Below are 15275 nucleotides of genomic sequence, written 5' to 3'. Positions count from 1 at the left end.
GCAGAAATGACAGAATGAAGAAGGAAAGAAGGTTATAAGTTTGCTTAGTCTACTTTGCTGTCATTTAAATTAACAATGAAAACATCTATGTCCATGTGCAATTTTATATACCTATTTTCACCACATCCTTTTTGGTGGCTACACTCCTCACAGACCTCAGGACCTAAAATGGAAGAAGTGGTTGGGCCATGCTTTCCTTTCTGCCTTGCAGCTTTCACCAGTACTTCCACTAACCTTCTCCAGTTAGTAGCTCTCTGGCAAACCTCCTGCTTCACTTCCTTGGGCCAATCTTGGCTTATTCCTCCGTTGACGTCTGCTTCGTTGCATTTGAGGGAAATGTTGGCGTCGATTTGACTTAAACCTTCTCCCCAGAGTGATTTCCTCCCTTTCCTTTGTCAACAGAAGAATGGTTTATTATTGCCAGTTTTGGTCTCCTCAGTGCCCTCACACTCTGCTACATGATCATCAGAGCCACAGCTAGCTTGAATGCTAATGAGTAAGTAACAAATTGTTTTTTGGATTGCATGTGCCAGATGACCCCAAGAAAACACATGGAGTAATTTTCATGAAGGTGGTGAGAATTGGCTTTCCACCAGTTTCACACCGATCCTGATGGGATCATATCTAGCAAAATACTTTATTTCATGAACATACATTTTTAGTCAGTAACACAGATTGGGAGTTCACCTTATTCAACAATAACAGTTCATTTGAGAAAAGATTCAGAGGTTTTCATTAGCCACATGCTTAGAATGAATCAGCAGTGTAATGCAGATGCCAAAAGAACAAGTATCGTCTTAGGGTGTAAAAGGCTGTCGCTTTACTTGTGTTCATCACACTTATCTGGACCTTGCATGTCTGGCTTCTGGGGAAGCCCTGGCACCCATGTCTATGGTCAGGACCAGTACCTTCGATGCTTGGCCTGCAGAAAAGAAGCAATTAAAAAGATCCGCTGTTTCTGGATATTAGGATGACTGTCAGGAGGAAGAGAAAATAAGTCTAAACACTATCTCCATGGGCAAAATGACAACCAAAGAGCAGGCTCCATGACTTCAGGTTTTACCTCAGTGGAAAGAAGGATATCTGTCAATGAGGTTGCTTCGCGGTGGGATGGTTTGCTGTAGGGCTTGCCCAGGACTCGGAACGCAGGCAGAGGCTGGATGTCACTTGCCAGAGGTGCTGTTGTCAGACGTTTTCAGAGGATGGAAGATTGGACTAGATAACTGTTACGGTCCATTTTGATCCAGTGCTGTTCCAAGAGTAGCTTTTCACAGGGATCAGGTATAGAAAAGGGTTTTGATTTTTGCTTTGTTTTGCTTTGTTCTAAATTTTGGATATTTGCTGTAGGAATTCATTCAGTCCTTTCTTTTACCAGTATTCATGAAAACTTTCAGAGATGAAAGCAACCCTGGGACACTGCCCACATTTGAACCTAAATTGGTATGGGTGGAATTCACGTGTTCTCCATATTCAATTATGTCCTGATACTTTAATTGATTAGTAATAACCAAACTACCTCATGCAGTTGATTTAATCGACTGCCCATTGTCCAACTATAGAAACAATGGGCGAGTGGCCTCCACTTGCAGTGACATATGTTATTAGATCTAATCTGTGAGCTAGATAATTGCAAGAAGTGCCCTCTGGCATCTGTGAGCCCATACAGGTTGGGGTCAAAGATGTCAGGGTCAGGTGGCATTCCCCAGCTATCAGAGGAGCACTGTGCCTCATCTAGCAGTGAACCACTAGCTGCTGCTGTTGACCACCCATTCAGTTTTCCTTCAGCATGGCACACCTAATTCCTTACACTCTAGGGTCATACACACCTGGATTTCACTCTCAGCTCCTCCATTTTTTTAGTTGTAAGACCTGGGCAGTTATATTTATTTGAAGCTCCTTTTAGTCATTCACAAACAGAGATAATGATAGGACCACATCGCAGGGTTGTTATGAGAATCAGCATATAAAATGCTTAGCACAGTGCCTGGTACATAAGAAGTGCTCAATAAATGTTAGCCAAGCCAATGCCATTACAGTGCTGTTGAAGTCTGTTAGTAAGATGACCATCTGCCTTTATTGTTTGGGAAGTAAAATTTTCCATGAAATAGGACACAGAACTATAGTAGCTCTGTGAGTAGCTATGATTCAAACCTCAGTTTAGAGGGAAACACTTACTTCACCCACAACTGTTGCTTACTCCCGTGCTAACCCATCAGGCAAGATAGTAATATAGACCTACTTCTTAAAAAGTTCGCAAATGAGTGATAACCAATACAAGCAAATAATGACACTAGGCACTTTCTAAGAATTATTGAGGAATTTAACAGTCACCTGACTGCCACTCAGAATCTGTCCGACGTTCATTTCATGCATCAGATATTTTAGAGAGTGCTCAGTAGACATGTTACCTATTAGAAATCATAGTATCTGGACCATAATATTTCAGTTCCATGCCTAAATGCCTGCATGACTCAGAATCTAAGTCATGGATCATAGATCCATGTCTTAGTCCAGCCCTCTTCCCATTAGCAGTTTTAGAGGGTTGATTTCACTGTTGTTTGTTCGGTTATTATTTCTGTGCCTTCAGTTAAAACCACCGAAGGACAATATTCATGATCCCATTTAGAGAAATGGAGAGAGTGTGTGTGTGTGCGTGTTGTGGATGCACACATGTGTATACATGCAAGGATGGTCACCAGAATATGAATGGTGATTATCTTACGTTAGAATTTGGGGCAATGTCTTCTTCAATTTGTGCTTTTATGTGTTGTTTTGGTTTTTTTTTTAACAGTAAGCATGAATTACTTAATCTTTTTAAAGGCAGTTTTTATTGTGGCAGATGATAGGAAAGATAACAGTACTCTTATCCAATGTCTCTCAAAAATGTCGATGAAAAATTCCTAGTGATTTTATTCCAGAGAAAAGTTTATTTTAGCAAATAAATTTGTAATTATTCTTTATTAATAAATTTTTCAACATCAATTTTGTTTCTGTTTTAACCTTTTTTTTTTTTTTTTTTTTTCCTTTGAGACGGAGTTTCACTCTTGTTACCCAGGCTGGAGTGCAATGGCATGATCTTGGCTCACCGCAACCTCCGCCTCCTGGGTTCAGGCAATTCTCCTGCCTCAGCCTCCTGAGTAGCTGGGATTACAGGCATGCGCCACCACGCCCAGCTAATTTTTGTATTTTTAGTAGAGACGGGGTTTCACCATGTTGACCAGGATGGTCTCGATCTCTTGACCTCGTGATCCACCCGCCTCGGCCTCCCAAAGTGCTGGAATTACAGGCTTGAGCCACCGCGCCCAGCCTGTTTTAACCTTTATCTACCAAAAAACTTACAGCCAAAATAAGATTTTGTTTTTCGCCTTAATTGCCCTGGCTTAATTTTCTGAGTAACCTCATCCATTTGTAAGATAGTCATATATCAACAGATTTCATCTTTTGGCATTTTAATGGCTGTCTGAAAATTGGTAATAAACTTCACCTCTATGCATATACCTATTAGAATGGTTTACTTATCTGGCAGTGTTACTAGTCAATGTTCTTATATATTACAATTTGAGCAAGTCCTTGACACCCTGTCTACTCACCGTTGAAACCCTGTGGGCAAGATGTAAGGGTAACCAGTGGGACCCAGGTAGTCCAGGGTCCCCTGCCATGGGTGGGTTGCTGACTACACAGGGAGGAGCCCCACACGGGATGCAAGACCCCATCCCTCCTTCACCACGCTCGGTGCATTTACCAAGGGCTTGATGCTGTTGGCTTCAATCAGAAGTCCATCAAAAAGCCCATATGTTTGGAGTCACTACCCTTCTATTAGGGTGAAATACTGTTTATTTGAGTACTATGACTAATTCCACATTAAAATTTTTTTTACCACTGCAAACAAAGCTGGTAGATTTTGAAACTTTGCAAATATAAACAGGATGTTAGTCAAAGAAGCAAATAAATGCAAGCTAAATATATTTACATACTGGCTTTTCATACCTCTGTTTCTTAGTACCTGGATAAGCAAGGTTATTGAATTTCAATTCCCAAAAGAGGTCTTTTTTTTTTTTTTTTTTGAGACGGAGTTTTGCTCTTGTTACCCAGGCTGGAGTGCAATGGCAAGATCTCGGCTCACCGCAACCTCCACCTCCTGGGCTCAGGCAATTCTCCTGCCTCAGCCTCCTGAGTAGCTGGGATTACAGGCACATGCCACCATGCCCAGCTAATTTTTTTGTATTTTCAGTAGAGACAGGGTTTCACCATGTTGACCAGGATGGTCTCGATCTCTTGACCTCATGATCCACCCACCTCGGCCTCCCAAAGTGCTGGGATTACAGGCTTGAGCCACCGAGCCCGGCCCCAAAAGAGGTCTTTTACTCTGCTTGGTTATTCATATAAACTTTGTGAAATGTAAACATTTGCCAACTGATATTTGTGTCAGTCTAGTTTTCCCTCAAAATAAGAAAAATAAATATTTTTATTATTTTTATTTGAGGAACATATATAAATATGTAGTAGAGATTTTAAGTTTAATGAGAGGTGTGACTAGGTATTGCCTAGAGCCCTTTTCTGGTTCCGAGATTCTGATTCATAGAAATCATGTTCTAAGATTTGCAGAGAAGGGTAGCTCATCATTCAAGATTGAAAACAATCGGGCCGGGCGCGGTGGCTCATGCCTGTAATCCCAGCACTTTGGGAGGCCGAGGCTGGCGGATCATGAGGTCAAGAGATCAAGACCATCCTGGCCAACATGGTGAAAGCCTGTCTCTACTAAAAATACAAAAATTAGCTGGGCATGGTGGCGCACACCTGTAGTCTCAGCTACTCAGGAGGCTGAGGCAGGAGAATTGCTTGAACCTGGGAGGCAGAGGTTGCAGTGAGCCAAGATCGCGCCATTGCACTCCAGCCCGGCGCCTGGTGACGAAGCGAGACTCTGTCTCAAAAAAAAACACAAAAAAAAGAAAAGAAAAAAGGAAGATCTGGAGTTTCAGTGAGATCCTCTATCAATTAAAAAAAAGAAAAAAAAGATTTGAAACAATCTTGACATGAGGAAGTGAATCTGAAGTGGTAAAAGTGATTAAAAAAAAAATAACTAGAGCAAATGTTCCGGTGGCATAACCCGAGATCAGGAATCCCTGGCTTCTTGTAGCAGGTTACCAGGAAGCTCCTGGTTGAGCTTCCTCCTCTTAATGTAGTAGTAGAAATTTATATATATAAAATCCTTTATTTATATAAAAAGTTGATATTTCTATTTTGTTCTCAGTATTTCTGGATTATTTTGCTCAGTACTCTTTTTAAGAAGAATATTGAGAAACTAGAACACTCAACATAAAAGGGTCTGAAAATTTAATTATTTGATGTCTTGAGGATGCTTGGTTTGGAAGAGAGGGGACCAGGCAAGAAGAGAGGTGTTTCCAGGTGTTTGAAGGACGCTTAAAGATGAGAATAACTACTGTTTATTGAATTCCTACCAAGATCTTAGGCCTGCACTGGTCTCTTTTACCCATACTGCCTGGTTTAGCACTCAAAATAGCTTCATGTTGACTAACCAGTGCATACACAGTGATGCTTACTCTGTATTTCTGGAGCTCTGGAGATACCTACAGGGAGGTAGATTTCCACTTGATGTAAGAAAAAACTCTTTGGCCAGGCGTGGTGGCTCACACCTGTAATCTCAGCACTTTGGGAGGCCAAGGCGGGCAGATCACCTGAGGTCAGGAGTTCAAGACCAGCCTGGCCAATACGGTGAAACCCTATCTCTACTAAAAATAAGAATATTAGCCAGGCATGGTGGCAGGTGCCTATAATCCCAGCTACTCGGAAGGCTGAGACAGGAGAATCACTTGAACCCGGGAGGCAGAGGTTGCAGTGAGCCAGCATCACTCCATTGCACTCCAGCCTGGGTGACAAGAGTGAAACTCCATCTCAAAAAAGAAGGAAAGAAAGAACTTTTTATTAGTCAGAATTGTCCATCCAAAGCACAGGACACTTTGAAAGCTAGCGAGCCTATACCAGGACCTGATTCTTCAGACAGAAGCTACAGGATAGAGCTGTTCATAGGCAGACCTCACATCAGGTAGAAGGTGCTAAGACTCGTCCTATGCTAAGGGTCCCTCTTGAATTGTTCCTAGGAGGGGTCAGAGGCTGAGGAGAGGTATGTGGTTCTCTTTCAGTTACCTATTTTAGAACCTTAAATATCAAAAACATTGTTTTTGAAACTTGTTAAAATGCTGTAAGAGATAGATTTTTGCATTGTGACCCAGTACTCCCGTATATGACTGAAACATTTCACACATGCTTCCCTGACTACATGCAGTATTCTCTGATGTAGTCAGTCCTGTGCCTTGTTAATACTAGTTGTTAACTCCTAAATTGATTTTAGAAACCATTAATAGGTTATATACTTTAGTTTGAGAAATACTTGTCTAAAAAATTTTGAATTTTTCGTTCTCAACCTGATGATCCTTTGCTCACACAACCTTTCTTGTAACAATTCCAGAAAAGATTTAAAATTAACTTCTGTTTGAGATGTATTGCTGGATAATGGATCCTCTTCTTTCTCTTAGTATTTATTCTCCTTTGAGCCAATCTGAGTGTAAGATACATATACACAAAAGAATAAATTTGGGTTTAGAGGGATTGAGTGACTCCAGAGGGATGCCATAGGAAGAAGGGCACTGGAATTCAAACCCAGTACCTCTGGTTCCAACCTTTTCCTTTAAACTGCTTGCATTTCACTACTTCAGAGAGGAGGATAGTGCCAAATAATGTGGTTAAAGAAGACAAATTTGGTTTTCTAAAAATGCAGTTGCGACAAGAGTATTAAAGGCAGTAAGAACTTGCATTGGACTTCTCTGCTCTCTTTGGCGGTGGTTATTATTTTGCTTGCTTTTTTGCTCCCCTCCCCTTCCCTCCCCTCCCCTTCCCTCCCCTCCCCTCCCCTCCCCTCCCCTCCCCTCCCCTCCCTTCCCCTCCCCTTTTTGGACAGAGTCTCGCTCTATCACCCAGGCTGGAGTGCAGTGGTGTGATCTTGGTGCACTGCAACTTCCGCCTCCCAGGTTCAAGCAATTCTTCTGTCTCTGCTTCCCGAGTAGCTGGAACTATAGGTGCTTGCCATCACACCTGGCTAATGTTGTATTTTTAGTAAAGACAGGGTTTTACCGTGTTGGTCAGGCTGATCTCAAATTCCTGACCTCAGGTGATCCACCCACCTTAGCCTCCCAAAGTGCTGGGATTACAGGTGTGGATCACTGTGCCCGGCCTATAATTTCTTTAAGGGGCAACAAGATAAAGTAGATTTTTTTTTTTTTTTTTTTGAGACCGAGTTTCGCTCTTGTTACCCAGGCTGGAGTGCAATGGCGCGATCTCGGCTCACCACAACCTCCGCCTCCTGGGTTCAAGCAATTCTCCTGCCTCAGCCTCCTGAGTAGCTGGGATTACAGGCACGCGCCACCATGCCCAGCTAATTTTTTGTATTTTTAGTAGAGACGGGGTTTCACCATGTTAACCAGGATGGTCTCGATCTCCTGACCTCGTGATCCACCCGCCTCGGCCTCCCAAAGTGCTTGGATTACAGGCTTGAGCCACCGCGCCCGGCCCGATAAAGTAGCTTTAAGAACTTGATTACCCCTAAAAAGTCTTTGTATCTAATATTGTTTTTCTGAGGAAATATTAGAAAATGTGTTATCTTAAATAGGAACTATAAGAAATAATAAGCACAAAGCTTTATGCGAAGTTGTGAATATCCTTTATACCAGAGCGTTTTCAAAAAAGTTGACAATGCCCTCTCATTCGTTGAGATGCCATTTCCTAAGTAGGCTTCTGGCCTTGTGCCAAGTACTGGGGTCCCAGTGTTGAAACTAGTGGAGACCCATCCTGCCCATGGAGCTCAGGGCTGTGCCCTCATGTGCGTGCTGACATAGCTGGAGAGTGAGGGAGCGTGCAAAGGCCCTTTTGGGTCATGCCCGCAGAGCTGCTGCTTTACCTTTGGGGGAGCTAAAAAGGCTGAATGGAGGAGTGACTTAGCCTGGGCATAACTAGGTCACACAGTAAGGACTGCCCAGAGCAGGATTAGGGAGTTGCGTGGTTTAGAGTGTCTACTGTAGGTTGTGATGGCAGTAGGCAGGAGAAAGAATTTGGACTTCATTCTTGTAAACAGCTAGCTGGTAATGAGTTCTCAGGCTTTTCAGAAGAGAGATATTCCTAGTGGCTGTGAAGTTGCTTAATGTGGTAGAGCATGGAGGTGGGAAGATAGATAGGTAAAAACTGGGAGTTGAAGGAAGAAGTCAGGGTGGTGAGCAGGAGCTGAAATCAAGAGTTCCTGGAGAGTTGTATGATAACCAAAGCTTATGTGGTTTGAAGCAAAGAGCTGAAGCTCAGCTGAAAGAAAGAGATCAACATTAACAGCTTGATTTGGGGACCCTGGAAGTGAGCAGGAGTCCAAGACATCAGAAAGCCAGGGCGGCCCCACAACACAGGGCAGCAGGAGCTAGGCCAGCATGGGGACTTGTCAGAAGGTCATAGGCTCTTTTTACACCTGATACAAGGACAGAAACACACACACCCAAAGTCTGGAGGATTCCTGTGAGAGAGCCATACGTCCCTATCACTTCAAAATAAGTAAGGACATTCTTGTTTGAGGGAGAAGTAGAGCATTTTCTAAAGACAACAGCTGTAGATTTCAGTACCCTCAGCATTGAGAACATGTGTTTAAACCAGGAAAAGTTGTATGATAATCGTCCTTGTGTATTTAAACAACACGCCACGGTCCTGACCTTTTTCCTTCATCCTTTGGGGAGTATTAAAGCACCTCTAAGACGGATGAGCCCCTCAACTGCAGATCTGAAACTGCTGATTTTGGGAAAACACTTAATGGCTTCCTGGCCTTACCAAGATCGTTGGGAAATAGCTGGGGACAGCTCAGGCCACCCTCCGGTTAGGGTCACTTCTCTGTTATTTTAAACATTTGACTACTCTTTAACTAATTTATGACCTCTTTTTCCTTTTATTCCATAGGGTAGAATGGTTTTGAAGAAGAAAAATAAACTGCTTTCTGACTGATTGCCTTGAAGGAAAAAAGAACCTATTTTTGTGCATCATTTACCAATCATGCCACACAAGCATTTATTTTTAGTACATTTTATTTTTTCATAAAATTGCTAATGCCAAAGCTTTGTATTAAAAGAAATAAATAATAAAATAAAAAGACTGTGTTGTTGAATATTATTAACCAGACCTGTGTTTTGAGGGCTAATTTGGGGATCGCGTACCCAGATTGCATTTGTTTGTGTTTCAGAGACAGAATGTGTTCCTGGCTCCCGTGAAAGGAACAGGGATTGACACATACTATTGATGTCTTCACATTGTCTCCTGCCTTCATAGGGCACAAGAGTGGGGACATCCTGCTGGTGATACCACTTAGGGCAGTTAATTGATTTACTCATTCTTCAAGGTGGACATTCACTCTGATAATTTCTACTTCCTTTGTGGTTGGTCAGCCTCCACCAAAGCTTCAGCACCCCCAGCAGCAGGGACTTGTAACGTTTTCTTCCCACTGTGCCCTGCACCCAGCAGAGTGCTTTGCACATAGTAAGTGCTCAATAAATATTTGTGGAATGAAGGAGTGAGTGTAAAAGAGATTTTCTGAACCATACACTAATTAGTAATAAATTTGTCAGTTTTTTTTAACCTACTTTGTATTCGTTTAAAAGCAGCAAATTCTAAAAAGTAGGGTGAGAGCAGTTTTACATGTACCAATGAAATATTTCTGCTTTACTGATGAGGAAAATTTAAAAATATTTTATTACATTGAATTATACGCTTGAAGGATTTTCAGTATTTATAAATGTTTTCAGCAGTGAATTCTTAAATCTTCTGCCTCAGCCTTCCTAAGGGGTGAGAACATATTCCTATTGAAAACAGCGGTTCCCTCCAGTAGTCATGCTCAAATCAGTAGGGGGCTGAAAGGATTATTTTAATTAAAATATAGTTCACATACCATAAAATTACCCTTTTAAAGTGTATATTTCAGTAGTTTTTAGTATAGTCACAAAGTTGTGCAACCATCACCACTGTCGAATTCCAGAATATTTTCATCACCCCCTAAAAAAACCTCATACTCATTAACAGTAATTACTCACCCCTGCCAGCCCAGGAAATCTATTCATTGTTTCTATGGATTCGCCTTTTCTGGGCATTTCATGTAAATGGAACCATATAATAGGTGGCCTGTTGTATCTGGCTTCTTTGACTTGGCATAATGTGTTCACGGTTCATACATGTTGTAGCATGTGTCAGTACTTTTTTGTGTGGCTGAGTAACACTCCATAGTATGGATGTACCACATTTTATTCTGCTGATGGACACTTGACTTGTGTTCATTCTTTGGCTGTTATGAATAATGTTGCTATGAATATTCATGTGCAAATTTTGCCATGAGCATATACTTTCAGCTCTCTGGGGATATCCCTAGGAGTGCAATTGCTGGATTATGTTATAACTGTGTTTAACTTCTTGAGAAACTGCTAAAATGTTCTTCAAAGCAGCTGCACCATTTTGCATTCTCACCAAGAATGTATGAGGGTTTCAGTTTCTTCACAACCTCCGTAACACTGGTGACTGCCTTTTTCCTTATAGATGTCATAGTGGGTGTGAAGGAGTTGTTTCATGTTTTTAACATGCATTACCCTAGTGACTAAAGATGCAAAGCATCTTTTCATGTGCTTTTTGGCCATTTTCTGTTTTCTTTGGAGAAATGTCTGTTCTATTGCTTTGCCCATTTTTAAATTGGACTGTTTTTTGTTGTAAGAGTTCTTTATATGTTCTAGATACTATGACTTTATCAGATACGTGATTTGCAAATGCTCTCTCCCATTCTCTAAGCTATTTATTCACTTTCTTGGTAGTGTCTTTCAAAGCACACGTTTTAAATTTTGATGATGTTGAATGTGTCTATTTTTCCTTTGGTTGCTTGTACTTTAGATGTCTTAAGAAAGCATTGCCTAATTTAAGGTCACAGAGACGTCTAAGAACTACTGTCTTTGCTCTTACATTTAGATCTTTGATCAATTTTGAATTAATAATTGTATACGATATAAGGTAGGGGTCTTACCTTTATTCTTTTACGTGCGGATATTCAGTTTTTCCAGTGCCATTTGTTTAAGAGACTTTTTTTCCTCCATTAAATGGACTTGGCACCCTTGTCAAAAATCATTTGAGTATAACATATGAGTTTATGTCTGGACTCTTAATTCTTCCATTGATTACATAGTATGTTTTGAAATTGGGAAGTGTGAGTTCTCCAACATTGTTCTTTTTCAAGTTTGTTTTCCTTATTCAGGGTCTCTTGCATTTCTATATAAATCTTAGGATCAACTTCTCAATCTCTGTTAAACAAACAAACAAAAAAGCTAGGATTGTATAGGGTTGCACTGAATATGTAGATCATTTTAGGTAGCGTTGCTATCTGAACAATATTGTCTTCCAGCTCATGAGCATGGGATATCATTCCACATATTTAATTTCTGTAGAACTATAATTATTTTTTGTACTTTGATCTTTTATCCTACATCATTGCTGAATACAACATTGCTGAACTCATTTATTCTCATCTTTTTTTTTTTTTTTTTTTGAGATGAAGTTTTGCTCTTGGTACCCAGGCTGGAGTGCAATGGCGCGATCTCGGCTCACTGCAACCTCCACCTCCTGAGTTCAAGCAATTCTCCTACCTCAGCCTCCTGAGTAGCTGGGACTACAGGCGTGCACCACCATGCCCAGCTGATTTTTGTATTTTTAGTAGAGACAGGGTTTCACCTTGTTGACCAGGATGGTCTCGGTCTCTTGACCTCGTGATCCACCCGCCTCGGGCCTCCCAAAGTGCTGGGATTATAGGCGTGAGCCACTGCGCCCGGCCTATTCTCATCTTTTTTTTTGTGGATTCCTTGGGCTTTTCTGTCTACAAGATCATGTCATCTGCACATAGAGATCATTTTTCTTCTTCCTTTTCAATCTGGATGCTTATTTGTTTTATTTTCATGCTTAATTGTTCCTAGCTAGAACCTCAAATAGTAGACTGTTGAATAGAAATGGTGCAAACAGACATCCATGTGTTGTGATCTTGTAGGGAAAAACTTTCCATAGCTATTAAGACTCTCATAGATTAGATACCCTTTTTCAAGTTGAGAAAGTTACTTTCTATTTCTAGCTTACTGAGTTTTTATTATGAAACAATTTTTGATTCTGTCAAAAGCTTTTTGTGTCTATTGAGATGATGATGTGAGTTTGCCCTTTATTCTGTCCTATGAGTATGGTATATTACATTGATTTTCTTACATTGAACCAATCCTGGGATAAATCCCACTTGGTCATAATGTGCAATCCTTTTTATATTTGCTGTATTACTTTGTTAGTATTTTGCTGAGGATTTTTTCATCTGTATTTCTAAGGGATATTGGCATGTAATTAATTCTTATCATGTCCTTATCTGGCTTTGGGGTTGTTGTAATAATCAAACATATGAGCAATTATAAAGTGTTCTTCCTTCTTCTGTTTTTTTGGAAGATCTTAAGAAGAATTTGTTAATTATTCTCTGGATATGTGGAAGCCATCTGATCCTGGATCTTTCTTTGTAGGAAGTTTTGTGATTACCAACTCATCCTCTCCAATTACTAATTCATTGTCTCCTTACAGAGGCCTATTCAGGTTTTCTATTTATAGTAGAGAGAGTTTGAGTCATTTCTGTCTTTCTAGGAATTTATTCTTTTTTGGTTTTATTGATTTTTCTCCCTTTTCTATATTTCACTAATTTTTACTCAAATCTTGGTTTTGGGGTTTTGTGTTTTTGTTGTTTTGTTTTGTTTTGTTTTGTTTTGTTTTATTTAAGATGTCTCACTCTGTCACCCAGGCTGGAGTGCAGTGGCACGATCTCAGCTCACTATAGCCTTAAACTCTGTGGCTCAAACAATCCTCCTACCTCAGTCTCCCAAAGAGCAAGGAGTACAGGCTTGAGGCACCTCACCTGGCCTTACCCAAATCCTTACTATTTTCTTTCTTCTACTTGGTTTAAGTTTAGTTTATTGTTTTAAGGTAGAACATGAGGTTATTGACTTGAGATCTTTTTTATTTAATGTAATTGTTTACAGCTATAAATTTCCCTCTGAGTCGTATTTTACCCATTTGTAAATTTTGGTATGTTGTGACTTTTACTTCATCTCTGGTTTCCCCATTATTTCTTCTTTGGCCCATTTGTTATTTAGGAGTATGTTATTTAAATCCTATGTGTTTGTAAATTTCACAAATTTCCTTCTGTTGTAGATTTCCAATTTCATTCTAAATTCAGTTATTGGTTGGAGAACATACTTGGTATGATTTCAGTCATCTTAAATTTATTAAGGCTTCTCTTAAAGGCTAACATGGTCTATCCTAGAGAATGTTCCATGTACACTTAAGAATGTGCATTTCTGCTACTGTTGGATAGACTGTTCTGCACATGTCTGTTAGGTCAAATTGGTTAATTGTGTTGTTCAAATCTTCTCTTTCCTGGTTTTTCTTATCTGTAGTTCTAGAAATTACTGAAGTTACTCTGGATTTATACTGTTATCTCTAGTATTGTTGAATTATCTGTTTCTACCTTTTATTCTGTCCATTTTTGCTTCGTGTAGTTTGGGGCTCTGTTCTTAGGCACATAATAATGTTTTAAAGCTGCACTGGTTATACATATACCTCTATCCATTGAGATTCCCTGGTTCAGTGGCCCTCCTGATATTACCAGCCAACTCAAAATGCCAGAGTCGGCGAGTGGGCTCTGTTGTATTGACATCTTCCTCAGTAAAAAGATTTTTCCAGCCGGGCGCGGTGGCTCAAGCCTGTAATCCCAGCACTTTGGGAGGCCGAGGCGGGTGGATCACGAGGTCAAGAGATCGAGACCATCCTGGTCAACATGGCGAAACCCCGTCTCTACTAAAAATACAAAAATTAGCTGGGCGTGGTGGCGCCTGCCTGTAATCCCAGCTCGGGAGGCTGAGGCAGGAGAATTGCTTGAACCCAGGAGGCGGAGGTTGCGGTGAGCCGAGATCGCGCCATTGCACTCCAGCCTGGGTAACAAGAGCGAAACTCCGTCTCCAAAAAAAAAGGGAAGTGAAATGAGTGAATTAATAGATTGGGACTTCCCATCAGTCTTAGGGAACATTTGTCTTCTGCCATTGAAATTTGAACCTGTTTGTGACTTTGAGATTTAACAGACGTTATTAAGCTTTCACAATTTAGTCATGGTCTCAGTAACCAAGAAGATGTATTTTGTGTGTACATGTGCATGCATGTGCACTTTAACTGTGTATTTTTGTTCCTAACAACCAGAAATAGAATTAGTGTAAAAATGCAGTTATTTGGGCCAGGTGGGGTGGCCGATGCCTATAATCCCAGCACTTTGGGAGGCTGAGGCAGCTGGATCACTTGAGCCCAGGGGTTTGATACCAGTCTGGCCAACATGGCGAAACCCCGTCTCTGCTAAAAATACAAAAATTAGCCAGGCGTGGTGGCAGGTGCCTATAATTCCAGCTACTTGGGAGGTTGAGGCAGGAAAATCAATAGCTTGAACCCTGGAGATCGCAATGGCACCATCTCAGCTCACCGCAACCTCCGCCTCCTGGTTCAGGCAATTCTCCTGTCTCAGCCTCCTGAGTAGCTGGGATTACAGGCACGTGCCACCATGCCCAGCAAATATTTTGTATTTTTAGTAGAGACGGGGTTTCACCATGTTGACCAGGATGGTCTCGATCTTTTGACCTCGTGATCCACCCGCCTCGGTGGATCCACCATTCCAAAGTGCTGGGATTACAGGCTCGAGCCACCGCGCCCGGCCCCTATTTACAGAATTTTTAAAAGGCAGAAGGTTAAGCTGTATGCCACGTCACTCTGGCTACATAACCACATTCCTCTGAAAGCTCAGGATAGTTGAAAGTTAGAACAGCTTTAAGTTTGAATTATTTAATTTCACACAACTAAGAAATCAGATATACAAACAGAAGCAATGTATAAAGTTGAATAATTTTTTGATTACTATTGAGGTTTTATCTCAATGGAAATGAAAGCAGTTCTTCCTTTTTCTTTTCTCCTCTCCTTAGTTAATAGCCAACATGATGAAACCCCATCTCTACTAAAAATGCAAACATTAGAAAGAGATGAAAATTTAATCTGGAATAGATAAGATATTTCAGAGTTTTAAACCCTTGTGGGACAAACTTTTGTAATGCAAGAGACATCGGTTATTTTGTCTGTGTTTTTTCTTTATT

General features: G+C 40.8%; 1 protein-coding gene across 3 annotated transcripts in view; it reads left to right on the top strand.

The window, feature by feature from the left end:
• The window catches only part of RNF130 (ring finger protein 130), a 162971-nt gene that overhangs the window by 114469 nt on the left and 33227 nt on the right, over positions 1-15275 (top strand). The window contains exons 8-9 of one of the 3 annotated variants that reach the window (XM_039460495.2): positions 403-496; positions 9004-9193. The exons of 1 other annotated variant lie outside the window; for it this stretch is intronic. In XM_039460495.2, coding sequence (XP_039316429.1) covers positions 403-496; positions 9004-9019 — 110 coding nt within the window. In that variant the 3' untranslated portion in view covers positions 9020-9193. Of the gene's footprint in view, positions 1-402; positions 497-9003; positions 9194-15275 lie in introns of those variants that run through there. One more of the 3 variants, XM_074390272.1, reaches the window with a different exon arrangement.

This window comes from Saimiri boliviensis, chromosome 20 (assembly GCF_048565385.1).
Source record: "Saimiri boliviensis isolate mSaiBol1 chromosome 20, mSaiBol1.pri, whole genome shotgun sequence".
NCBI lineage: Eukaryota > Metazoa > Chordata > Mammalia > Primates > Cebidae > Saimiri > Saimiri boliviensis.
Note: the sequence above shows the minus strand (reverse complement) of the source record. Positions and strands in the feature narration are given on the sequence as shown.